Here is a 25,532-nt window from a genome sequence, read left to right on the forward strand (position 1 = left end):
TAAAAATATTCAACCTGGAAGACAGCGAAACAATATTGCGCGTGCATTTCCTCATCAACACATCTTGTGATTTGTTGCTTTTTTAATTAAATAAACTACATTACCTTTCTGAATCATGCTTTCGACTGCCGTTCAGACGTTGCAGATACTGTAGATCTGTACTGCACTAGTACTTCCTTGTTTACATGAATAGTATCATTTCTTTCGAGGTTCTTCGATTTGAGGAAGGGGGACAATGTTTCCTGTAACATTGAGTTGTATGATTGCCACTGCAATTATCTTGCTGTCATGCCCCCTGTTTTTAGAGGGTAAACAGCCGCCACACATAGTATTCATTCTAGCTGACGACTTCGGCTGGAACGATGTTGGATACCACGGTTCAGAGATCAAGACTCCGAATCTGGACAAACTGTCGGCTAAAGGTGTCCGGCTGGAGAATTACTACGTTCAACCTTTATGTACACCTTCCAGGAACCAATTTATGACCGGAAGATATCAGGTGAGACACCCCTGTGTGTAGGCAGTGGTGTAAAGTACTTAACTAAAAACCTTTACTCCAAAACATTCCTAAAAATAAATTAAAAAGTACTTATTTTTCTCCATACGTTTTCCCTGACACCCAAAAGTAGGCTTACACGTTACATTTTGAATGCTTAACAGAACAGGAAAATTGTCCATTTCACGCACTTATGAAGAGAACATCCCTGGTCATCCCACTAAACACAAACGCTTCGTTTGTTAAATTATGTCTGTGTTGGAGTGTGCCCCTGCCTGTCCGTAAATAAAAATGTACTTACTTGAGACATTTTATATTAAAGTATCTTTTATTTTACTCGAGTATGACAATTGGGTACTTTTTCCACCACTGTTTGTAGGCTACACTATGTTGGAAAGGCTGAGCTATTCAAATAAAATAAATGTGTATTCGTCACACACTTCGTAAACAACAGGCCCCAGTTTCTCAAAAGCATCTTAATGCTACGTTTATTGTTAGAACCTTTGTACGCTCTAAAAAAGGTTCCTGGAGTATCCTTTAGGGGTTCTTCAAATTGAACAGTGGGGGAACCCCTATAAGTTCTTCAAAGAAACCCTTTTAATGGATCATCGAATGACCTTTTGAGGTACATTTTTGAACTAACCTCCCCTTCCCTGATTATTAACAATACGCACAACAGCAATAACACAATATTTTAGTTCTCAGTGTTTATTATGATTTTAGTGGCAAAGCAGAATGAAAAAATCAAAATATGAGGTGAACTCCCAGCAGAACCCCAAGTCTGATGGATATATCCTCTGGGGTGTTGATGTTCTCTGTATCCATAGCCAGAATGATTTTGCAGTGCATGGTGATCGAACAGGTTTCCTGTTATATTCATCAGAGGTGTAGGGAGGGTGAAGTCTGTGAATCCAAAAATAGTAATTATACAGATGATTAACAAAACACGCACACAACAGAATTCATACCTTGTTTTTTTGGTAAATGTGAATTTAAGAAACTTTTTGATAATGGTTTTCATGCATATACTATGTCCATAATGTAGAGGCCTATGGGATATTCATTGACGAATTAAGGGAGGAGGATGGTAATGTGATCTGCATAACCTACCAATTGACATACCTTTTATGCCTACTTGTCTGTATACCTGCAGACACAAAAGTGAGCAGTTCAGTCATCTGCACCCAATACAGCCAGCCTTCAACATATTCTTATAGCCTACATGTTCTTACCTCTTTGTTGATTGATATCCATTGAATTGTGTCCATTTTCTGTTTTAGAAAGATTTGCACAAATATGAAAAGATGGATGGTATCATCATAAAACAATATCAATTTAGATCATATAAGGAACAACCTTACTTTAAATTGAGGAGATCTTTACATTTTTCAGTTAAGTACCTGCACCTGCTGTCCTATCAAATTCAAATCCAAAGGTTTCAGTTGGGCAATTAGGTTGCTGCAAGAACCCTCACCAACAAAGGTTCCTCGATGAGCCCCACCTCCTATGGGGTTCTTGGAAGAACCTTTTCAGTGCCAAGAACCCTAAGGTTCTTCGAAGACCTGAGGATCTTAGAAGAACCCTTGTTGAACTCCTCATTTTTGTTGAGTGAAGGAGCATTGTTACATCTCTGAGCTGTTTCCCAAAACCATCCTTACGCCTCAATCACACCGACAGTGTTATTGCGTTTTGGTCAACCAGAAGTACATTAACTTCCAATGGAACGCTGCGTTTGCCTTGCAGCATTGCTTTGCAGAGGCAGTTGCAGTGCGTTCTGTGTGGTGAAAACATTGGATTTATCGAACGTATCCATCAAACTGTATGCGTATCTCCCTGGCGTATTGCAACATTTATGCAAGAGCATACAGTACAATTTTGGACTCACCTTGTGCTGTGCTCACTTGAACTGGAAGGTGGTGCGGCTGTCCTTCGTGGGCAAACTTTGTCATCAAAGTCTGTCATTCTCTGGATTTAGGGTGCTTTCAAGACAACTGGGAACTCTGGAAGAAAAACAAGGTTGAATCACATTATTGATCTCAGGTCGAAGCTCTAGAAAGAGGCCCGGGTTCTGGATTTACAATTCTGAGTTGGATGACCGTTCAAAACATATCTTCCCAGTCGGAGCTCATTTTACCCTAGTTCCCAGTTGTCTTGAACTCACTGAAGTCAGATTTCCCAGTTCAGAGTTTCCAGTTGTTTTGAGCGCGGCACAAATCATGCTTCATTAACAGCATGGCCAATGTTGAATGTTTATCATTTTAAGCTTGGAAAAGAGACCCTTAAACCCAGACTTGGGACCACACAGACACTGAATAGCAGGCTAGTGATTGCTTTTCAGTGCTTGCAGTTAGCCACTGTTCCCTTCTAAACCACTCATTGTTGACTTTGCAATTTCCAACTTGTTGTGTCATGTTTAATTCCAATGGCCGATGAGCAACGATACGATTTTATCTATAATTTCTCTTCATCTGACAAGGATTAAAAATAATTTGCCAGTAGATGACTGCTAGCTAAGATTTTGAAAGTATGATGTTGACATGATCAATCAAAGCTACTGTAAATATAATGTGATTTGACGTTATTTTACCTTGAGCCTTCTTGGATGGGCACTTCTAATGTAACTCTATGGCAGCGCCCAGGGGGCTTGAATTTTCGAGCTCTACCGTTAGACTTGGTGGTGACGTAGTGTCCCCATGAGTGACAGAGCGCTGAGCCAATCACGGCACAACTAGAAAACATTACCAACACCTACGCTCCGTATTTTCCCGCTGGCTGCCCCACCCACACAGAAAGAACTAGGCTGAAACACCTACATTTTGCAGCTGCCTTACTCAAGACTGATATGTGACATGTATTAATGCCAAAATAACATGCAAAACAGGGCTAAAAATGTGTGGCTCAAAACAGGTGCCCTGAATGACAGGATGCCACTGGTTAAGGAAGGATCACATGATTTTATCCGGGTCATCAGGAGGGATCAGCCAATGAATTCTACTCGCGTGCAAACTTTTCATAACTGCAGGAGGCAGTAAATCTCCAACCTTTATACCTTTTCGAACAACCAGTGGTGGAGAAAGCACCCAATTGTCATACTTGAGTAAAATGGCTCAAGTGAAAGTCTACTTGAAATAGTATTTGGTTTAAAATGTACGTTAGTATCAAAAGTAAATGCAATTGCTCAAATACTTAAGTGTCAAAAGTAAAAGTATAAATGTTTTCAAATTCCTTATATTAAGCAAACCCGACGGCACCATTTTCTTGTTTTTCTATTTTGCGTATAGCCAGGGGCACACTCGAACATCATTGACAAAAGAAGCATGTGTGTTTAGTGAGTCCGCCAGATCAGAGGCAGTAGGGATGACCAGGGATGTTCTCTGTTTAGTGAGTCTGCCAGATCAGAGGCAGTAGGGATGACCAGGGATGTTCTCTGTTTAGTGAGTCCGCCAGATCAGAGGCAGTAGGGATGACCAGGGATGTTCTCTGTTTAGTGAGTCCGCCAGATCAGAGGCAGTAGGGATGACCAGGGATGTTCTCTGTTTAGTGAGTCCGCCAGATCAGAGGCAGTAGGGATGACCAGGGATGTTCTCTGTTTAGTGTGTCCTCCAGATCAGAGGCAGTAGGGATGACCAGGGATGTTCTCTGTTTAGTGAGTCCGCCAGATCAGAGGCAGTAGGGATGACCAGGGATGTTCTCTGTTTAGTGAGTCCACCAGATCAGAGGCAGTAGGGATGACCAGGGATGTTCTCTGTTTAGTGAGTCCGCCAGATCAGAGGCAGTAGGGATGACCAGGGATGTTCTCTGTTTAGTGAGTCTGCCAGATCAGAGGCAGTAGGGATGACCAGGGATGTTCTCTGTTTAGTGAGTCTGCCAGATCAGAGGCAGTAGGGATGACCAGGGATGTTCTCTGTTTAGTGAGTCCACCAGATCAGAGGCAGTAGGGATGACCAGGGATGTTCTCTGTTTAGTGAGTCCACCAGATCAGAGGCAGTAGGGATGACCAGGGATGTTCTCTGTTTAGTGAGTCTGCCAGATCAGAGGCAGTAGGGATGACCAGGGATGTTCTCTGTTTAGTGAGTCTGCCAGATCAGAGGCAGTAGGGATGACCAGGGATGTTCTCTGTTTAGTGAGTCCACCAGATCAGAGGCAGTAGGGATGACCAGGGATGTTCTCTGTTTAGTGAGTCTGCCAGATCAGAGGCAGTAGGGATGACCAGGGATGTTCTCTGTTTAGTGAGTCCGCCAGATCAGAGGCAGTAGGGATGACCAGGGATGTTCTCTGTTTAGTGAGTCCGCCAGATCAGAGGCAGTAGGGATGACCAGGGATGTTCTCTGTTTAGTGAGTCCGCCAGATCAGAGGCAGTAGGGATGACCAGGGATGTTCTCTGTTTAGTGAGTCCGCCAGATCAGAGGCAGTAGGGATGACCAGGGATGTTCTCTGTTTAGTGAGTCCACCAGATCAGAGGCAGTAGGGATGACCAGGGATGTTCTCTGTTTAGTGAGTCCGCCAGATCAGAGGCAGTAGGGATGACCAGGGATGTTCTCTGTTTAGTGTGTCCTCCAGATCAGAGGCAGTAGGGATGACCAGGGATGTTCTCTGTTTAGTGAGTCCGCCAGATCAGAGGCAGTAGGGATGACCAGGGATGTTCTCTGTTTAGTGAGTCCACCAGATCAGAGGCAGTAGGGATGACCAGGGATGTTCTCTGTTTAGTGAGTCCGCCAGATCAGAGGCAGTAGGGATGACCAGGGATGTTCTCTGTTTAGTGAGTCTGCCAGATCAGAGGCAGTAGGGATGACCAGGGATGTTCTCTGTTTAGTGAGTCTGCCAGATCAGAGGCAGTAGGGATGACCAGGGATGTTCTCTGTTTAGTGAGTCCACCAGATCAGAGGCAGTAGGGATGACCAGGGATGTTCTCTGTTTAGTGAGTCCACCAGATCAGAGGCAGTAGGGATGACCAGGGATGTTCTCTGTTTAGTGAGTCTGCCAGATCAGAGGCAGTAGGGATGACCAGGGATGTTCTCTGTTTAGTGAGTCTGCCAGATCAGAGGCAGTAGGGATGACCAGGGATGTTCTCTGTTTAGTGAGTCCACCAGATCAGAGGCAGTAGGGATGACCAGGGATGTTCTCTGTTTAGTGAGTCCTCCAGATCAGAGGCAGTAGGGATGACCAGGGATGTTCTCTGTTTAGTGAGTCCGCCAGATCAGAGGCAGTAGGGATGACCAGGGATGTTCTCTGTTTAGTGAGTCCACCAGATCAGAGGCAGTAGGGATGACCAGGGATGTTCTCTGTTTAGTGAGTCCACCAGATCAGAGGCAGTAGGAATGACCAGGGATGTTCTCTGTTTAGTGAGTCCTCCAGATCAGAGGCAGTAGGGATGACCAGGGATGTTCTCTGTTTAGTGAGTCTACCAGATCAGAGGCAGTAGGGATGACCAGGGATGTTCTCTGTTTAGTGAGTCCTCCAGATCAGAGGCAGTAGGGATGACCAGGGATGTTCTCTTGATAAGTGAGTGAATTGGACCATTTCCTGTCCTGCTAAGCGTTCAAAATGTAACAAGTACTTTTGGGTTTCAGGGAAAATGTATGGAGTAAAAAGTACATTTATTTTCTTTAGGAATGTAGTGAAGTATATGTTACCCCAAAAAACTACTTAAGTAGTACTTTAAAGTATTTTTACCTAAGTACTTTACACTACTGCAAACAACACACTACAGGTGGCAGTATGCACCCTATTAAGTTTGTTTGCCAACTCTTAGAAGTAGTAAAATAATAAAATGGACTACTTCAAAATGGAGATGGCCTCAATGGCACTGCCAAGCTCTCGCAGACACCATAATAGAACACACACAATAATGTGATGTCTATCTAAACCTATGGGTTTGATTGTCAGATCCACACAGGCATGCAGCACCAGATCATCTGGCCGTGCCAGCCCTACTGTGTCCCTCTGGATGAGAAGATGCTGCCACAGCTGATGAGAGAGGCAGGCTATGCCACCCACATGGTGGGAAAGTGGCACCTGGGCATGTACCGCAAAGACTGCCTGCCAACACGCAGAGGGTTCGACTCCTATTTCGGTAGGTTGTCAGCTCACACACACACAGACACAGACACACAGACACAGACAGACCATGTTGCCTCTCTTAGGTATGCTACTGGAAATAAGAAACACCGGTTGGTCATCAGTGATGAAAATGACTCTTGCGCACACGTTCACTTTTGCACACGGTCGTGTGAGCCGTCCTCCATTTCTCTTCACTTACATCTCATGATCGGTTATGTCTTCATCAGGATGTGGCTAGGGCTCGCCACACGTCTGTGTGTAACATCAGATTCACACCATTGCACACTTGAAAGCACTGCGAACAGTTCAGGTACATCAAGATTGAACCATGTACTCAATATAGGGTATTTATTGTCTTACAGTATTTCAGATATTGGACTAAACCTGTCTGTTCCACTTCTGTCCCCCTCTCCCCCCTGTGTCTGTCACTCCGTCCCCACCAGGCTATCTGACAGGCAGTGAGGACTACTTCAGTCACCAGCGCTGCAGTCATGTCCCTCTCCTGAACGTGACCCGCTGTGCCCTGGACCTGAGAGAGGGGGAGGAGGTTGCTACGGGATACACAGGGACCTACTCCACTCAGCTGTTTACTGACCGGGTTACCAGCATCATCGCTAAACACAACTCCAAAAGGGTAACGGCACACACACACACACACACACACATGCCCACACAGTCTTTCTGTCCTTCTTCCTCTGTGTAGCCTTGAAAAATGAAGCAAGACTAGAATAATGTTCATGGCTGGTGTGTGTTCTCCTGTCCTGTCCTGTCCTGTCTTGCAGCCCCTCTTCCTCTACGTGGCTCTTCAAGCGGTCCACGCCCCTCTACAAGTTCCAGAGCGCTACGTCGCCCCCTACAGTTTCATAAAGGACCTGAACCGCAGGCTGTATGCTGGTATGGTGTCCGCTATGGACGAGGCTGTGGGCAACATTACGCTGGCACTGCAGGAGACCGGCCTCTGGGACAACACTGTACTGGTCTTCTCTACAGGTACATAACAAGAGCTTGTGTGTGTACGGTTAAATTCAGACAGAGACATTTTATAGAGCATAGTCCCTGAACCTTCCCACACTTGAGTCAACAGCAAACATTGCTTTGTGCTTACCTTGAGAACCCTATGGTGTGGAAGCAGGATTAATCCCGGACCCTGGAGGACAGAGTTAGAATGGTTTGTATTATCTGCCTCATATCCTGTGAATGAATGTTTATAGGTCTGCTGACGTCTCACTTATTCTGGCCCTCTCTCTTTCCCCATCGACAGTAACATGTTGTGTTGCTGGGGTGTGAGTGTTAATCGTTCCCCCTGAATGGCAGTTGTTGTTTTCCCCCAGTGTGTACCGCTTATCTTTTAGACTGTTTTCTTCTGCTTCGTGTGTGTGTGTGTGTGTGTGTGTGTGTGTGTGTGTGTGTGTGACTCTCTCCACTCTCTGTAGTTTACATGTGGTTGTGGAACACTGGGTTTTTATGAAGTGTCAGATGTGAACAGATCCCAACTCTGTGAGCAGTTAAAGACGGAGTAATCACTCTTAATGTCTCCGGGCAGGACACAGAGAATTTTCCATCAGCACCACAGAGCCAGTTCACATGGAGGGACAGGAGTAGCTGGGAAGTTTGGCTTTAAGTGACAGTGATTAAAGCCAATGTTTACTCTGTTCTCTGCACTGCGCTACACAGCCAGTTGAACAAGCTACATAGCACTTTTTGATTCACCAGAGCGGACTTGTCACCATCATCTGTGGTGTGTCATAGTTCCAGCAGGTATTATTTTCATCGCTTCAGGTGACTCGCACCCTAAACTCATACTATGCTGACAGTCTGAACAATTTCAATAATTTCCATAGTTACCACTAGAGGTCAGCATGTCCTTGTATCTGACTGTGGTTTGTTCCATCAGCCCCATCTCCTCTCTGTAGAGGAGCCTTATCACACAGCTGGGAGCCATTAGGAAACGGAAACAGTCCTGAGTTGAGCGGCTCCCAGTAGCCGCAGACCCTCAGACAAGTGTGAGCAGGGGGAAGTCAAGATGTGCCGTGGAGGCCTACTGTTAAAGGCAATGGTGTGTAATCAGAAATCCACCAACATTGACCTAATTTACCAGTGTAGAGGCCCCCTTTACCATTATGTAGGAGGAGCACTTGTCAATACATACCACTATTCCCAGCACTGGGTTTTGGTTGATAGGAAGATGGATCCATATAACAATAGATGCTTGTGTCACCCATTGATTCTATGTTGCAGTTTGAGTGTGTGATACAGCAGAGAGGCTGGTTGGATTCCTCTAAATCTGGGCCTGTTAATGGTTTGTGTCTAGTCAGATGCAGCTTCGAAGGTGGAGGGGGGGATAACGTTTTTTTTCTTTCGTTCGGAGTAGCATGGCTTTACAGGCTTATTAGAAGTTAGGAACAATGCTATAAGGGGTAGGGGAGAGGTTTGTGTCTGTGGTGGGCTCAGGTATGTGGCCTGCTTCACTAGTTCGCATCTTAACCCTTACCGTTAAACTCTGCTTGTTGGGCAAAGATTGTGACTTGTCTTCTGTGTTTCCCCTCCAAAAGCTTTTACATATAGAGAATGACGTTTGTGAGGGAGTCGAGGTGATAAAACCTGTATTATTCATGGTTTTGCTCTTTAGTCGAGAATATACTGTGAATGAATCATTACTATTTCATGCCCCATCAAGGCTTACTGCTTGCTGAGTCACAGTGTGTGAGCTAACTAACGGCCTACATAGTATGTCTCACCCCAGCCCTGTTCAGACATAAACACACGGTTTAGAAACGTTTGGAGGAGCACTCAGAGAGATTCCTTAGCGATGAAACTCTCTGTTAGCTAACTGGCGCACACTGGGGTCTTACTGTAAGAGAGAGCTGGGGAGAAAGAAAGGATAGGAGCGAGTCTGTGAGAGAGAATGGGAAAGAGAGGGAGAGGGTGAGAGAGAAAGGATAGGAGCGAGTCTGTGAGAGAGAATGGGAAAGAGAGGGTGTGAGAGAGAAAGGGAAAGAGAGGGTGTGAGAGAAAGAATAGGAGCGGGTGTGTGAGTAAGTGTTGGAGAGAGAGACGGAAAGAGGGAGAGAGCTGGCATAGAGAAGGAGCAGAAACAGTTTGAAAATGAATTAGTGAAGAGAGGGCTCTCTTTTGAGAACAACCTGGAAGCTGCAGAGACTACTTCCTGAACTCACATGGCGCTCCTCTTTTTTTCTTCCCCTCCTTTCCTCCCCCTCTCCTCTCTCTAGCGCAGGGAGAGCCCAGGGTGAATGGTCTATTTTGTTTATACTGGACTGGCCTCAAGGGAGGATGACTGTCTGTCTGAGAAGCATAGACAAAATAAAAAGACACAGGAAGAGGGAGACAAATTTGTTTAATTTAAAAAAAAAAACTTTTTATGTATTTGCAAAGCTAGAACTTAGTCATCAAACAGCCTTTTGTGTATGGATCAGTTCCATGAACCCTAACCCCAAGACACGTGGCCATTGGTCGAACAACCCACCATGACTCGCAGCTTCCAGGAAGTTCCTCAATCTAAGAAACGGTGGCCATGTTTAATCTCCACCTCCCTCCTGTCTCTCTGCCTTGAGGGAGTTCCTCTATGAGCGTTGTGCTTCGGAGGTCTAACCACTGTTGTTCATGGGATGAATCCACTTGGCATCACTGTTAAGCCTCACTATACGAATCCCCTCAGAACTCCTAGATCAAGTCATGTTGGTAAGTAGGGCTTATCAAGCACGCTGTACTCTCATGGTGAATTCAATGTGTCATCTTGGAATTGATGTGTCATTTGTGCATCAGTCAGTGGAAAGGGAAAGAACAAACAGTGTTTTTATGAGGAGGAGTTGAAAGGTAGCTTTGGTTTGGCTCTCCAGTTACTTGACAATGACAACCAAAATCTGTTCCCCTCACGTGTCATTAGTAATAAAATGGCTGCCTTGCTCTAATCAGTGGAGAGGGATTATTTCTTACCCTCTGTCAGTGATATGCAATGAGAATCAAATCAAACTTTCTATAAAATGCATTTACGTAAACATCATAATACACTTTTCAGTAGAATGACGTCCCTCTCTCTCTGCCTTTCTCTCTCTCTCTCTGTCTGTCTCTCTCTCTCCAGATAACGGGGGTCAGACTCTGGCGGGGGGTTCTAACTGGCCTCTGAGAGGCAGGAAGTGGTCACTGTGGGAGGGTGGGGTTAGGGGCGTTGGCTTTGTAACTAGCCCGCTGCTGAAACAACCTGGGACTGTCAGCCGCCAACTCATACACATCTCTGATTGGCTGCCGACGCTGGTGGGCCTGGCCGGGGGATCGACCGATGGGACGAAGCCACTGGATGGCTATAATGTGTGGAACGCTATCAGGTAAGCCTGGAGTGGGGGGTGTGTGTGCGCACCTTGTCATCATTTCTGAGTTGTTTATGTGAGTCTGTCCTACACTCTGGCCAGACACTTCAGGAGTTTCATACGTCTCAGATCAGGTCAAATATTTCCTTGTGTTTGACAACTCCTCTCTCCTCTCCCCTTTCCTCCTCCTCTCTTTTTTTCCCCCCTCCCTCCCTCCTGACCAATCTGTCTCCCTCTCTGGTCTTTCAATAAGCTCTTTGTTACCGGGACGATGGGACTTCAAAGAGAAGGAAATTCCATCACTCATTTTCACACAAATTTGTAGTCGCTCCTTTTCTCTCTTTCTCTCTTTCTCTCTCTCTCTCTCTCTCGCTCTCTCGCTCTCTTGCTCTCTCGCTCTCTCTCTCTTACTCTCTCTCTCTCTCTCTCTTACTCTCTCTCTCTCTCTCTCTCTCTCTTACTCTCTCTCTCTCTCTCTTACTCTCTCTCTCTCTCTTTCTCTCTCTCTCTCTCCCCCACCTCCTCTCTCTCTCTCTCTCTCTCTCTCTCTCTCTCTCTCTCTCTCTCTCTCTCCCCCACCTCCCTCCCTCTATAGCGCCTGTCCCTCTCTTACTCTGTCACTCCTGACTTATCGTACAAGTCATAAAGTCATTGACCACTTAAAGGGGGGCCGGTGTCCAGGACAAGACTTACATAAGCTAGCCAGAAGCTTTCATTGCCTTCATTCTGCGTGAGTGACACATTAGATTCGTAAACTAAAAGCAGACACAATGAAAGTGGGTTGAATTGAGGCCTGCAGCAGAAACCCACAGCCTGTGGTTACCCACAAACAACTGCTCTCAGTCTAGCCCTCTCTCCTATTGGCTGTGGCTGGCCACCTGGCTGTTTCATTACCTTTTGTCTGGTGTGTTTTGACTGTGTACGTGTCGTCATGTGTCCTTGGCCCTATTGGCTACTGAAACACATTCCTGTTTGTTTGTTTGTCTTTTATGGTCCCAGTCTGCTTTGAGTGCTGTGTGATTGTTTGTTTGTGTGTGTGTGTGTGTGTGTGTGGGGGGGGGGGGGGGGTTCTGGATCCAAAAAGGGGCTTAGGCGGTGGGTGTAGCAGGGGGTGTGGTCAAGTTTCTCCATGGTACTGTGAGATTGTTGCACATTTCATGCCATTCTACATATTGTGCAATGGAGCTGAGAGAACATTTAGCCGTTTTTAAGCTAATTTCCTGCATTTCTATACATTTTGCAATGGCTAATCCTGCGTTCTTTTGCTCAAACGTAGTAACAAAATACATACGGCTTGTTTTTGGTTCTCAAAGATGATCTTATTGAATTATTTTGGAGTAAGGCTGTAACGTAACAAAATGGGGACCAAGTGAAGGGGTTGGAATACTTTCCGAATGCACTGCAGAGCCATTATCTTTTCTACATACTTTATATAATAAAAATAATAAAATGTTTTTGGTCATTTAAGTTTACACTGAAAACATGTTACCCTCCCAAAAAGCTCAGCAACATGTGATTTAAGAAAGTTATTCTTGCTGTGTATTAGCGCACGCTGCGGTCACTCTTGTGGTCCAGTGTGGTCAAAGCCTGGGACCGCTTTATGAACGTAGATGTCTGCTTTAGATTTCCAGACCCTTCTGGGGTAGTCGAGAGACGGACTGAAAGTGTGTTTCTTTGTCTTCCAGTAAAGGTCACGCTTCACCCAGACTGGAGCTGCTACACAACATTGACCCTCTCTACGTTGACATCGCTCCATGTGAGTCACCCGCTCGATCACCACCACGTATTTACAGTCATTATGTTCACCTTCATCCAGTACACAGTGGTTCATATTGACTGGACAACGCAACTACAGGCACAGAGCACTGAATTCCTCTGAGTACTGTTTCAGTGTCCGTTGCAGTAGTATAAAGTACTTAAGTAAAAAATACTTTATAGTACTACTTAAGTCGTTTTTTGGGGGTTTCTGTACTTTACTTTACTATTTATATTTTTGCCTGGTCATCCCTACTGCCTCTGATCTGTCAGACTCACTAAACACATGCTTAGTTTCTAAATGATATCTGAGTGTTGGAGCGTGCCCATGGCTATCCGTAACTTTTTTTTAAACAAGGAAATGGTGCCGTCTGGTTTGCTTAACGTAAGGATTTTGAAATGATTTATACTTATTTGAGAAATTACAATAACACCACCAAATTACAAATACTTATATTTGAGAAATTACATTTGACTTTTGATACTTAAGTATATTTAAAACCAAATACTTTTCAACTTTTACTCAAGTAGTATTTTACTGGGTAACCTTCACTTTTTCTTGAGTAATTTTCTATTAAGGTATCGTTACTTTAACTCAAGTATGACAGTTGGGTACTTGCTGGTAATGAAGTCGTCAGCACTACTTTGTTTAGTTTCAAATGATTCACATTGGACCGTTATATTATGATTTCATATTCTACACAAAACACAGCCAAGACACACTCGAACAGAAGTGTGTGTCCCGGTGCGTGAGCAGCACTGTGCATGCACGCACGTACACACACACACACACGCACACACACACACGCACACACGCCACTGGACTCTTTCAATCGTTAAGGTCTGCTTGGTTCATAGAGAGATGATGTCATTCTCCTGTAATGGCTGCCTGATTCCCTAACACAAAGGCCAAATCCCCTTCAGTGTGTGTGTGATGTCTATAAAAGTTTTGATTAATGCAGTGATGAAAAGGCTCCGCTCCAGATGGGGGGGGGGGGGGGGGGGCGAGAAGTGACACAATACATTCCTCCGAGCCAGAACGTGTGTGTGCGCGTGTGTGATTTCATGTTCGTTATGCGTCTGATTCATTCTAACCTAACCTAACCTCTGGTCTGCTTCCACTCTGACTACTACATGATGTATCCGTCCACGTCATTAGTGACAGCCGTGTTCTTATTTCCCAACACTTGAATCAAATGAACGTATCATCAGGGGGGAGATTGATCACTAGAGTAGCCACATCTCCACTCTGCTGCTCAGATCTGTAGATGATGTGTTGCGCATCAGTGAGTGATCAGGTGGCTGACTGACTGAGTGAATAAGTGACTGGACATGAGGAGTGACCGCCTTTAGAGTTTCAGTCTCACTCTCTTCTGAAGGAGACAGACACTGAGTCCCATACGCAGGACTAGGAAGTTGAATAGATGCTGATCTAGGGTCGGTTTTGTGTTTACTCCTCCTCGTGGTAAAAGTTGGGGTGTGGGAGGGACAGCTGGTCCTAAATCTGTGCCTGAGGGCAACTTATACCTGGAGCCATAAGTCATCAGACAGACTCTGACAGGAGCAAGATGATAAAACATGTTCAGACTGTGGTATCACCTGGGAACTTAACTGCCCTCAGGCTCTCTCTCTCTGATTCAGAGGGGTTGGGTGAAATGCGGAAGGCACATTTCAGTAGAATACGTTGTTGTACAACTGACTAGGTATCCCCCCTTTCCCTTTCTGTATCTCGCTTTCTTCTCTCTCTCTGCCATTGTCTCTCGTTGCCGCTCTCTCTCTCTCCCTTTCTGTGTCTCTCTCTTTAGTGTGTTTGAGTATGTGTTGGAGATTGGTCAGTGTGTGTGTTCTGTGTCTATGTGAGGGGATATAGACTTGTGTTGTGTCCGGGTCTGGTCAGCATCACGTTGGTGTGTGTTTATCATTGTTGCCCTTTTGTGTGTTTTCCACTCACTCACCACCAGTACCACCGAGTACCCAGTCACCAATAACACCACCGGTACCACCGAGTACCCAGTCACCAATAACACCACCAGTACCACCTAGTACCCAGTCACCACCAGTACCACCTAGTACCCAGTCACCAATAACACCACCAGTACCACCTAGTACCCAGTCACCACCAGTACCACCTAGTACCCAGTCACCAATAACACCATCAGTACCACCGAGTACCCAGTCACCAATAACACCATCAGTACCACCGAGTACCCAGTCACCAATAACACCACCAGTACCACCAAGTACCCAGTCACCAATAACACCACCAGTACCACCTAGTACCCAGTCACCAATAACACCACCAGTACCATCTAGTACCCAGTCACCAATAACACCACCAGTACCACCGAGTACCCAGTCACCAATAACATCACCAGTACCACCTAGTTCCCAGTCACCACCAGTACCACCGAGTACCCAGTCACCAATAACACCATCAGTACCACCAAGTACCCAGTCACCAATAACACCACCAGTACCACCTAGTACCCAGTCACCAATAACACCACCAGTACCACCTAGTACCCAGTCACCAATAACACCACCAGTACCATCTAGTACCCAGTCACCAATAACACCACCAGTACCACCGAGTACCCAGTCACCAATAACATCACCAGTACCACCTAGTTCCCAGTCACCACCAGTACCACCGAGTACCCAGTCACCAATAACACCACCAGTACCACCTAGTATCCAGTCACCAATAACACCACCAGTACCACCTAGTTCCCAGTCACCAATAACACCACCAGTACCACCTAGTACCCAGTCACCAATAACACCACCAGTACCACCTAGTTCCCAGTCACCAATAACACCACCAGTACCACCTAGTACCCAGTCACCAATAACACCACCAGTACCCCCTAGTACCCAGTCACCACCAGTACCACCTAGTACCCAGTCACCACCAGTACCACCAGTACCACCTAGTTCCCAGTCACCACCAGTACCACCTAGTACCCAGTCACCAGTCACCAATAACACCACCAGTACCACCTAGTACCCAGTCACCACCAGTACCACCTAGTTCCCAGTCACCACCAGTACCACCTAGTACCCAGTCACCAATAACACCACCAGTACCACCTAGTTCCCAGTCACCAATAACACCACCAGTACCACCTAGTACCCAGTCACCAATAACACCACCAGTACCCCCTAGTACCCAGTCACCACCAGTACCACCTAGTACCCAGTCACCACCAGTACCACCAGTACCACCTAGTTCCCAGTCACCACCAGTACCACCTAGTACCCAGTCACCAGTCACCAATAACACCACCAGTACCACCTAGTACCCAGTCACCACCAGTACCACCTAGTTCCCAGTCACCACCAGTACCATCTAGTACCCAGTCACCAATAACACTACCAGTATCACCTAGTACCCAGTCACCACCAGTACCACCTAGTTTTTTTATTGTTTACTTTGTTTTGGATGCATGAATATTACATCTAGTCCTATTCCTAGTTGTTCCAGTTCCTGCTTCTGTCTTTGAGTTTGTTTTCTATGCATCATGATAAGCTGTAGACCATACTATTTACCAATAGTTTATCTGTATTTTTCATAGCTGTCTACTTACCACCACAAACTTATGCTAGCATTAAGACTCAATGTGCTGTATAGAGCCATGTGCAAACAAGAAAATGTTCACCCAGAGGCGGCACTCCTAGTGGCCGGTGAGTTTAATACAGGAAAACTGAAATCCGTTTTACCTCATTTCTACCAGCTTGTCATCTGTGCAACTAGAGGCGAAAAAAACTCTAGATCACCTTTACTCCACACACAGAGACGCATACAAAGTTACAGGCAACATCCGCACTGAGCTAAAGACTAGAGCTGCCAATTTCAAGGAGCGGGACATTAAGAAATCCCGCTATGCCTTCAGACGAACCATCAAACAGGCGAAGCTTCAATACAGGACTAAGATAGAATCCTTCTACACTGGCTCTGACGCTTGTTGGATGCGGCACAGCTTGCAAACTATCACCGATTTACAAATGGAAACTGAGCTGCTCAGTGATGTGAACCTACCAGATGAGCTAAATGCATTTATGCTTGCTTCGAGGCTAGCAACACTGAACCATGCATGTGAGCACCAGCTGTTCCGGACAACTGTGTGATCACGCTCTCCATAGCTGATGTGAGTAAAACCTTTAAACAAGTTAACGTTCACAAGGCCGCAGGGCCAGACAGATTACCAGGAAGCGTACTCCGAGTATGCGCTGATCAGTTGGCAAGTGTCTTCACTGACATTTTCTCCCTGACCCAGTCTGTAATACCTACATGTTTCAAGCAGACCCCCATAGTTTCTGTGTCCAAGAACACGAAGGTAACTTGTGTAAATGACTATAGCCCCGTAGCACTCACATCTGTGGCCATTAAATGTTTTGAAGGGCTGGTCATGGCTCACATCAACACCATCATCCCAGACACCCTGGACCCACTCCAATTCACATACCGCCCCAACAGATCCACAGATGACGCAACCCTGGGACTGAAAACCTCCCTCTTTAACTCGATCCTGTACTTCCTGACGGGCCGCCCCCAGGTTTTGAGGGTAGGTAACAACGCATCTGTCACACTGTCCCTCAACGCGGGGGCCTCTCAGGGGTGCGTGCTTAGTCCCATCCTGTACTCCCTGTTCACCCATGACTTCGTGGCCGCGTAAGGCTCCAACACATTCGTTATGTTTGCCGACAACATGATGGTGGTTGGCCAGATCCCGATGATGATGACAGCCTATAGGGAGGAGGTCAGAGATCTGGCTGTGTGGTGCGAAGACAACAACCTCTCCCTCAATGTCAACAAGACAAAGGAGCTGATCTTGTACTACAGGAAACGGAGGGTCGAGCACGCCCCCATTCACATCGATGGGCTGTAGTGAAACAGGTCGAGATCTTCAAGTTACTCGGTGTCCACGTCACAAAGGATCTATCATGGTCCAAACATACCAACACAGTCGTGAAGTGGGCACGATAATGCCTCTTCCCCCTCAGGAGGCTGAAAAGATTTGGAATGGGCCCTCAGATCCTCAAAAAGTTCAACAGCTGCACCATTGAGAGCATCACCGTTTGTTATGGCAACTGCTTGGCATCCGACTGTCAGGCGCTACAGAGGGTAGTGCGTACGGCCCAGTATATTACTGGTTCCAAGCTCCCTGCCATCCAGTACCTCTATACCAGGCGGTGTCAGAGGGCCCTAAAAATTGTCTGACTCCAGCCACCCAAGTCATAGACTGCTCTCTCTGCTACAGCACTGCAAGCGTATCGCAGCGCCAAGTCTGGGACCAGAAGGCTTCTGAACAGCTTCTACCGCAACCAATTAGACCGCTGAACATTTAATCAAATGTCTACCTGGACTCTTTGCATTGATCCCCCTTTTTTATTGTCACTGACACTCTTGCTCTATACACACACACACACACGCTCACACACGCTCACACATACAAAACGCACACACGCACACACACACACACACACGCTCACACACACACGTTCACACACATACAAAACACACACACACACTCACGCTCACACATACAAAACACACACATGCATATTGATGACTCACACATACACTCTTCACATACGCTGCTGCTACTCTGTTTATTATCTATCCTGATAGACTAGTCATTTCTACCCCGACCTACATGTACATATTACTTCAATTACCTCATACTCCTGCACATTGACTCGGTCCCGGTACTCCGAATATAGTCTTGTTATAGGTATTTTATTGTGTTACTATTTCCTTTTTTTCTTTTCCCTTTTTAACTCTGCATTGTTGGGTAAGTGCTTATAAGTAAGCATTTAACGGTTAAGTCTACACCAGTTGCATTCGGCACATGTGACAAATAAAATGTGATTAGATTTGATCAATCAGTGTACACACACACACACACACACACACACACACACAGGGTAACAATGAAATCTCCAAAACAATGTAGAAACTTGAGATACTTGATGTTTGAGAAGGTGTGTGTGTGATTTGTTGGAGGGATTCCAGGAAATGGGTCTTGTGACTGCCGGACCCCCCCCCCCCCCCCCCCCCCCCACCCCGCCTTGAACCACAATGGAGCACTCTCATTCTCATCTTAACCACTTAACATTAGGTGGCGCTAACCACTTCCTTCTCAGAGGGGTGTGGGGGTCCCTGGTCAGAGTTCAGGGTGTCTGACTGTGTTGAACAAAGGGCTGTGCAGTGGAGTAGAGATTGGGTTCTCTTCTTCTACACCTAGTTAGACAACAAGGGAGGCTATCTTGGCTTCACTCCCTTAAATACCCCCAGACTATTTTTGTCTGCCTGTCATTCAAGCATAAATGTTTCAATCACCAAACTGATAGGATACGCAACAATCTGCTGTATGTTACAGTACATCATCGCTTTGATCTACTTTGTCAACTTAGGTCATCGCTTTCGCAGGAGAGTGTGAGTTAACCAGAAACATCCTTATTTGACTGTACTGTATGTGTATGTATGACATCATTGGAGTTGACCCCCTTTCTGGTGTTTCCGTGGAGATTTAGCGGCTCAGCTCATTGGTTCTTGGAGGTTCTACAGGAAACCAGCCAACTTTCAAACCCCTGATTGTTATTAAGAGGCTTTTATTGTTTTCAGAACAGAGATCTGTTGAATGGCCACCGGTTCAAGGCTAGCGCTGCTTTCCTTGGCCCAGGGTGTCCCAGCCAGGCAAGGCCTCAAGCAATTGGCACATGATTGGTTTATACCTGCCTTGAGTCTAGAAATTACAACACTGAGGTGCCTGGGAGGTAGCAGCCATACTGACACAAGAACAGCTATACTGACATAAGCCAATTGACTTTCTGGTGATTTTGGCTTCCTCGCTGACTGATCCTGAAGTAAATGATGGAGTTTATGATACGGAGAGGAAAGCCTTCACACCGTAACAATTCAGACTGACCCTACGACTTGTTCAGAAGAGTCATGTCAACGGCAGGTAGCAGATCTAAACGAGCTAGTAGCCACCCTGGTGCACTTGCGTCACCTGGCCTGATATCTACAGTTGCTCACCAGAACGATGTACAACTCGGGGAGTCCAACCAATACACACACGCCCGATATTGTGCCCCGAAGCTACATTTTTTGAAGGTTTGAACATCTCATACTATAATAACTTCTCTGCCCCATACATTCATGTCTTAATGTATTCATTCATTAGTTAGTGGGAAGTTGGAACCCTGTGACTACAGTGACCAGCACACTTCTCCCTGTGTTGTCTCTAGCAGGAGACCCCACTCTCCTTTTATTCAACACATTCTACATTCTATTCTTTCTTGTCTTTCATTCCACATCCTTCTCTTTCTTGCTCTATTTGACGAGGGATTCTGTCTCCCGTTTTCACTCTCTCGTTCCTCTGTCAATCTCCCACCCCCTCTTTCTCTCTCCCCCTCTCTTCCTCTAATTCACATTTCCCCTCTCTTTCTCTCTCCCCCTCTCTTCCTCTAATTCACATTTCCCCCCTCTTTCTCCCACTTTTCCTCTGTCGAATCCCTTCTTCCCAGTCTTTCTTTCAATCCCTCACTCCCCTCCCTCTTCCTATCTGACTGAGGGATTCCGTCTTTAAGTGGAGCAGAAAGAGGGAGGGGGTTCTCTAAACGTCTAGGCAGAGAAAGAGAGCGAGATCCTGGACTCCGTCCAAACCCCAAATCCCTCTGACTTCCCCTCTATTCCCTCTACTCCTCCTCTCCCCCTGTCCACCACCTTCCTTACGCCCTCTTCCCCCCCGCTCTCCTCTCCCCCCCCCGCTCTCCTCTCCCCCCCCCCCCCGCTCTCCTCTTCCCCCCCCGCTCTTCTCTTTCCCCCCGCTCTTCTCTTTCCCCCCGCTCTTCTCTTTCCCCCCGCTCTCCTCTTTCCCCCCCCCGCTCTCCTCTTTCCCCCCCCCCCCCCCGCTCTCCTCTTTCCCCCCCGCTCTCCTCTTTCCCCCCGCTCTCCTCTTTCCTATCTTCTCTCCCCCCTCTTACCTCTCTCCATATCTCTCCCTAACACCCTCCCCCCTCCCTTCTCTCCTTCTCTTCTCTCCTTCTCTTCCCTCCTTCTCTTCCCTCTCCGCCTGCTCTCCTTCTCTCCCTACCTCTTCCGCCTCCTTTCTTCCCCTCCTCCTCCCTCTTCTCCACCCCCTCTCCTCCTTTCTTCCCCCGTCCAATTTGGGACTGGTCCCGCTGTGCAGTTGGATCCAGATGTAGAGGCCCTGGCCGTCTGCTGCACTCTGTCGTTCCTGCGGAGAGAGGGGAAATAAGAGTAAACGAGTATGTGGGGGGGGGGGGAGAACACAGTGTGATGGGGGTAAAGGAGGGAACATCAAACTCTAGAACAGGCTGCTCTGGTCTCCTTAGTATTCTAAGTGTTCTCCCTATATAGGATTCAGGCTAATCCTTCATATTCATGTCCTCTACTATACAAGCCCATTACCCCTGTGACCCTTGACCTTCTCACCAACGTTCACCTTCACTTCTAACATGGTGATAGGCTACAGGTTCAGTTTCCACCATATTGCTTACATCCCATGCTATCCGTTGGGTTGGAGATAATGGATATAGCTGGGATGATTTGGGACTTTCCCGGGGCCTCTGTCTGCCTGTGAAGCACTGGCATTCTGGCACCAAACTGTAAAACTCTACCTCAAAATCACCCCAAACCCTTTCACATTTACTCAACCTCCGCTTGGTTGGATCCAATCAAATCTGCAATGCAGCACACTTAAGAATCTGGGTGGGGGTATTCACCAGTTGTCTAACTGAATGCATGTGATAACAATTAGCTTGTGAGGAAAGCCCACACATCATTCATAAGCGGATCAATAGATTTGAATGTCGCAATGCTCGTCATGTGGTCTGAGATGGGACGTGTTTTAAATGTCTGTCATGTTACAGCAGCGAGGGAGCCATGAACTAAGAAATGAGTTTGTGCTTGTTGCATCTCAGAGAGAGGAGAACAAGGGCTTGTGGGTAGCTACACATACAAAATTAATGTTGGGAGGGTTGTTTTTAACAGCATTAAACCGACAGGCATTCTTTTCTAAGTAGTGGAGTGTCAGCCAAAAAAATAACTGGTACCCAGACTACAACAGAGCTCGCTACCAGCCTAATGTGGATGTACAGTGGGGGTGAAAGTATTTAGTCAGCCACCAAATTGTGCAAGTTCTCCCACTTAAAAAGATGAGGGGCCTGTAATTTTCATCATAGGTACACTTCAACTATGACAGACAAAATGAGAGAAGAAAATCCAGAAAATCATATTGTAGGATTTTTAATGAATTTATTTGCAAATTATGGTGGAAAATAAGTATTTGGTCAATAACAAAAGTTTATCTCAATACTTTGTTATATACCCTTTGTTGGCAATGACAGAGGTCAAACGTTTTCTGTAAGTCTTCACAAGGTTTTCACACACTGTTGCTGATATTTTGGCCCATTCCTCCATGCAGATCTCCTCTAGAGCAGTGATGTTTTGGGGCTGTTGCTGGGCAACACAGACTTTCAACTCCCTCCAAAGATTTTCTATGGGGTTGAGATCTGGAGACTGGCTAGGCCACTCCAGGACCTTGAAATGCTTCTTACGAAGCCACTCCTTTGTTGCCCGGGCGGTGTGTTTGGGATCATTGTCATGCTGAAAGACCCAGCCTCGTTTCATCTTCAATGCCCTTGCTGATGGAAGGAGGTTTTCACTCAAAATCTCACGATACATGGCCCCGTTCATTCTTTCCTTTACACGGATCAGTCTTCCTGGTCCCTTTGCAGAAAAACAGCCCCAAAGCATGATGTTTCCACCCCCATGCTTCACAGTAGGTATGTTGTTCTTTGGATGCAACTCAGCATTCTTTGTCCTCCAAACACGACGAGTTGAGTTTTTACCAAAAAGTTATATTTTGGTTTCATCTGACCATATGACATTCTCCCAATCTTCTTCTGGATCATCCAAATGCTCTCTAGCAAACTTCAGACGGACCTGGACATGTACTGGCTTAAGCAGGGGGACACGTCTGGCACTGCAGGATTTGAGTCCCTGGCGGCGTAGTATGTTACTGATGGTAGGCTTTGTTACTTTGGTCCCAGCTCTCTGCAGGTCATTCACTAGGTCCCCCCGTGTGGTTCTGGGATTTTTGCTCACCGTTCTTGTGATCATTTTGACCCCCACGGGTTGAGATCTTGAGTGGAGCCCCAGATCGAGGGAGATTATCAATGGTCTTGTATGTCTTCCATTTCCTAATAATTGCTCCCAGTTGATTTCTTCAAATCAAGCTGCTTACCTATTGCAGATTCAGTCTTCCCAGCCTGGTGCAGGTCTACAATTTTGTTTCTGGTGTCCTTTGACAGCTCTTTGGTCTTGGCCATAGTGGAGTTTGGAGTGTGACTGTTTGAGGTTGTGGACAGGTGTCTTTTATACTGATAACAAGTTCAAACAGGTGCCATTAATACAGGTAACGAGTGGAGGACAGAGGAGCCTCTTAAATACGTTGTTACAGGTCTGTGAGAGCCATAAATCTTGCTTGTTTGTAGGTGACCAAATACTTATTTTCCACCATAATTTGCAAATAAATTCATTAAAAATCCTACAATGTGATTTTCTGGATTTCTTTTTCCTCATTTTGTCTGTCATAGTTGAAGTGTACCTATGATGAAAATTACAGGCCCCTCATCTTTTTAAGTGGGAGAACTTGCACAATTTGGTGGCTGACTAAATACTTTTTTTGCCCCACTGTACCTCAGGAGTGGGGAAGTATTGCTGATGTGGTGAATCTGATGAGGCAAACCGAGGGCCGTTCGATCTTAACCTGAGGAGCAGTGAATCCGTTATCTGTGTAATATAAGGACTCTGGTCTCAATCCTTCTAATCATCAGTCTTCTCTCATTTGAATCAAAACAAGTTGCCGTTTCTGTTTGAAGTGAGCAAAGCTGGTACTCCGACTGCCCACTCTGCTCTACCCAGTAGCTGACCTTGGCATCAAAGGGAAGGGCGAATTCTTCCCAGTCCGACCCCAGAAATTGTGCGAGTCCAGAGAGATCTCACACCTTGAATTCCACATTTTAGCCAACGTTCCAATTACAAAAGCCTTCTCCATTCCTGCTGCTTCATTGTTTGGCCTGTGGGGAAGAAAGAGCTCTTTCTCATTGCTCTGTTTATTTTCACACATCTTTCTATACGGCCTGCCTAGCCCACGTCTAGGCCATTCTCAGGTATGCTGCAGTGCTCAGTGTCTCGGCCTCTCTACTTCACTTCCTCTTTAGTCTCTCTTACAGTGAGCGCTTTGTGTCCAGTGGTCGACCACTGCTACGTTTTTCAGCAATTTCCACTTTCTCTCTCTTATTATTATACTAGAGTGTTTGGGGAAATATAGATTGGCTTCCGTTATCGTCCATCCCCTATTTCACTTCTGTTGATTCTCTCTCCCTCCTCTCCAACATCTCTCTCTCTCTCCCCTGCCCTCTCTCCCTCCTTTCCCCCCTCTCTCTCTCTCTCCTTTCCCCTTTCTCCCGCTCTCCTTCCTCCCGCTCCGTCCTCCCTCTTCCCAGGTCCAGGCAGTGCTTCCCAGGGGTTGCCTGTCTCTAATGCTCCAGTGAGGCGTGGAGGCTCCACCTCCAACCCTTGGTCCTGGTCCAACTCAGGCTTCAACGTGTCTATCCACGCTGCCATCCGCAGCATGCAGTGGAAGCTGCTGACTGGCTACCCAGGTAACTAGCTTGTCTCTGTCAGTTTATGACACCTCATAGCTGACACATCATAACTGCCGGGTGCGTTTGATCAGCGGAGGAAGTAAAGTGTGACTGGGTTTTTATTAGTTTCGATCTCTGTAGCATGTAGCACTATAGCATGAGGGTAGTATATTCACCGATTGTATGCGCAAAGACACACGCACAGCCACACACACACACACACACGTCCCTGCTATATTTCATATTTCTCCACCGTCCTCCTCCAGGCTGTGACCGATGGTTCACCCGTCCAGGCTTGGCGAACAGTTCTGGAACCAACAGTTCTGCTTCTGTTAATCCTCTGAAGCCTGTGATGCTGTTTGATGTGGAGGCGGACCCAGAAGAAAGGGATGAGGTGTCTGACCAGCACCCCAACGTGGTGGACAACCTCCTCAGGAGACTAGGCCACTACCTGCAGAGGTCTCAGCCAATCACCTTCCCTGATGACGACCCCAGGTGTGACCCTGGCACTGGAGCCTGGGGGCCCTGGGAATAGACACAATGGTGGGGATGACGATGAAGGAGAAGTGTAAAGTGCCAGATTCCAGCTATGAAGAGACATGAAGAGTATTCAAGATCTCAATGGTCACTTTTCCTCCGGGAGGGAGGGAGGGTGGGTGGGTGGGTATGCTGCATCCGTATATGCGTGTGCTGTTGTGTGTATGTCTGTGTGAGAGAGGCTGTCTGTTTTTTTTATCGAGTCACTTTAAAAGGTGCCATTTTATGTTTTATGGTGCAACAAAACTCAAATCAGGTCATGATGTTCCTTAAATACATTTCCCTTTTAGTTGTTTTACCAGACGCTCTTTATCCAGAGTGATTTACGGTAGGAATTAGGGTTAAGTGCCTCAAGGGCACATCGACAGATTTTTTCCCCTAGTCGGCTTCGGGGATTCGAACCTTTCGGTTACTGGCCCAACACTCTTAACTACTAGGCTGCCTGCCGAATAGAAGCTAGTTTTGATGTATTTCATTGATGGCCCAAGCAGGGAATACAAAGTGAAGATGTTTCAAACGTTACATCTGACTGTGCACTTCTTACATCAAACAAACATTTTTGTGTACAATAACTATTCCGTTATGTGTGCAGTAAAAAAAGAAAGGTTAAAAAAATACTTTGTAACACTTCATTAGTGCCTGAATGAATGTGACGTGTTTACTGTCGTTCATTAGGT

The 25,532-nt window shown here is 46.3% G+C and overlaps 1 protein-coding gene and 1 long non-coding RNA gene across 2 annotated transcripts; one reads left to right on the top strand and one right to left on the bottom strand.

Moving 5' to 3' along the window:
- On the top strand, window positions 1–25,472 carry arsb (arylsulfatase B). Its single transcript, XM_021590681.2, has 8 exons — window positions 1–499; window positions 6,383–6,569; window positions 7,000–7,190; window positions 7,339–7,546; window positions 10,656–10,899; window positions 12,567–12,637; window positions 24,178–24,336; window positions 24,585–25,472. Exons 1-8 carry the CDS (start codon window positions 236–238, stop codon window positions 24,851–24,853), a joined length of 1,593 nt encoding a protein of 530 aa, XP_021446356.1. The 5' UTR covers window positions 1–235; the 3' UTR covers window positions 24,854–25,472.
- LOC118945314 lies at window positions 1,189–1,664 on the bottom strand. The gene is made up of 2 exons (XR_005040462.1): window positions 1,619–1,664; window positions 1,189–1,399 (listed from the first exon to the last, which is right to left on the bottom strand). It is a non-coding gene; the product is annotated as an uncharacterized LOC118945314 (long non-coding RNA).
- Window positions 25,473–25,532: the final 60 nt, after the last annotated feature.

This window comes from Oncorhynchus mykiss, chromosome Y (genome assembly GCF_013265735.2).
Source record: "Oncorhynchus mykiss isolate Arlee chromosome Y, USDA_OmykA_1.1, whole genome shotgun sequence".
In the NCBI taxonomy this organism is placed as follows: domain Eukaryota; kingdom Metazoa; phylum Chordata; class Actinopteri; order Salmoniformes; family Salmonidae; genus Oncorhynchus; species Oncorhynchus mykiss.

What these genes read in the sequence shown, in the direction of transcription:
- arsb (XM_021590681.2), top strand. Translation starts at nt 236, where the DNA reads ATGTTTCCTGTAACATTGAGTTGTATGATTGCCACTGCAATTATCTTG. An exon ending in TGTACTGGTCTTCTCTACAG is followed by an intron (nt 7,547 to 10,655) that starts GTACATAACAAG and finishes CTCTCTCTCCAG; the next exon opens with ATAACGGGGGTCAGACTCTG. An exon ending in CTACGTTGACATCGCTCCAT is followed by an intron (nt 12,638 to 24,177) that starts GTGAGTCACCCG and finishes CCCTCTTCCCAG; the next exon opens with GTCCAGGCAGTGCTTCCCAG.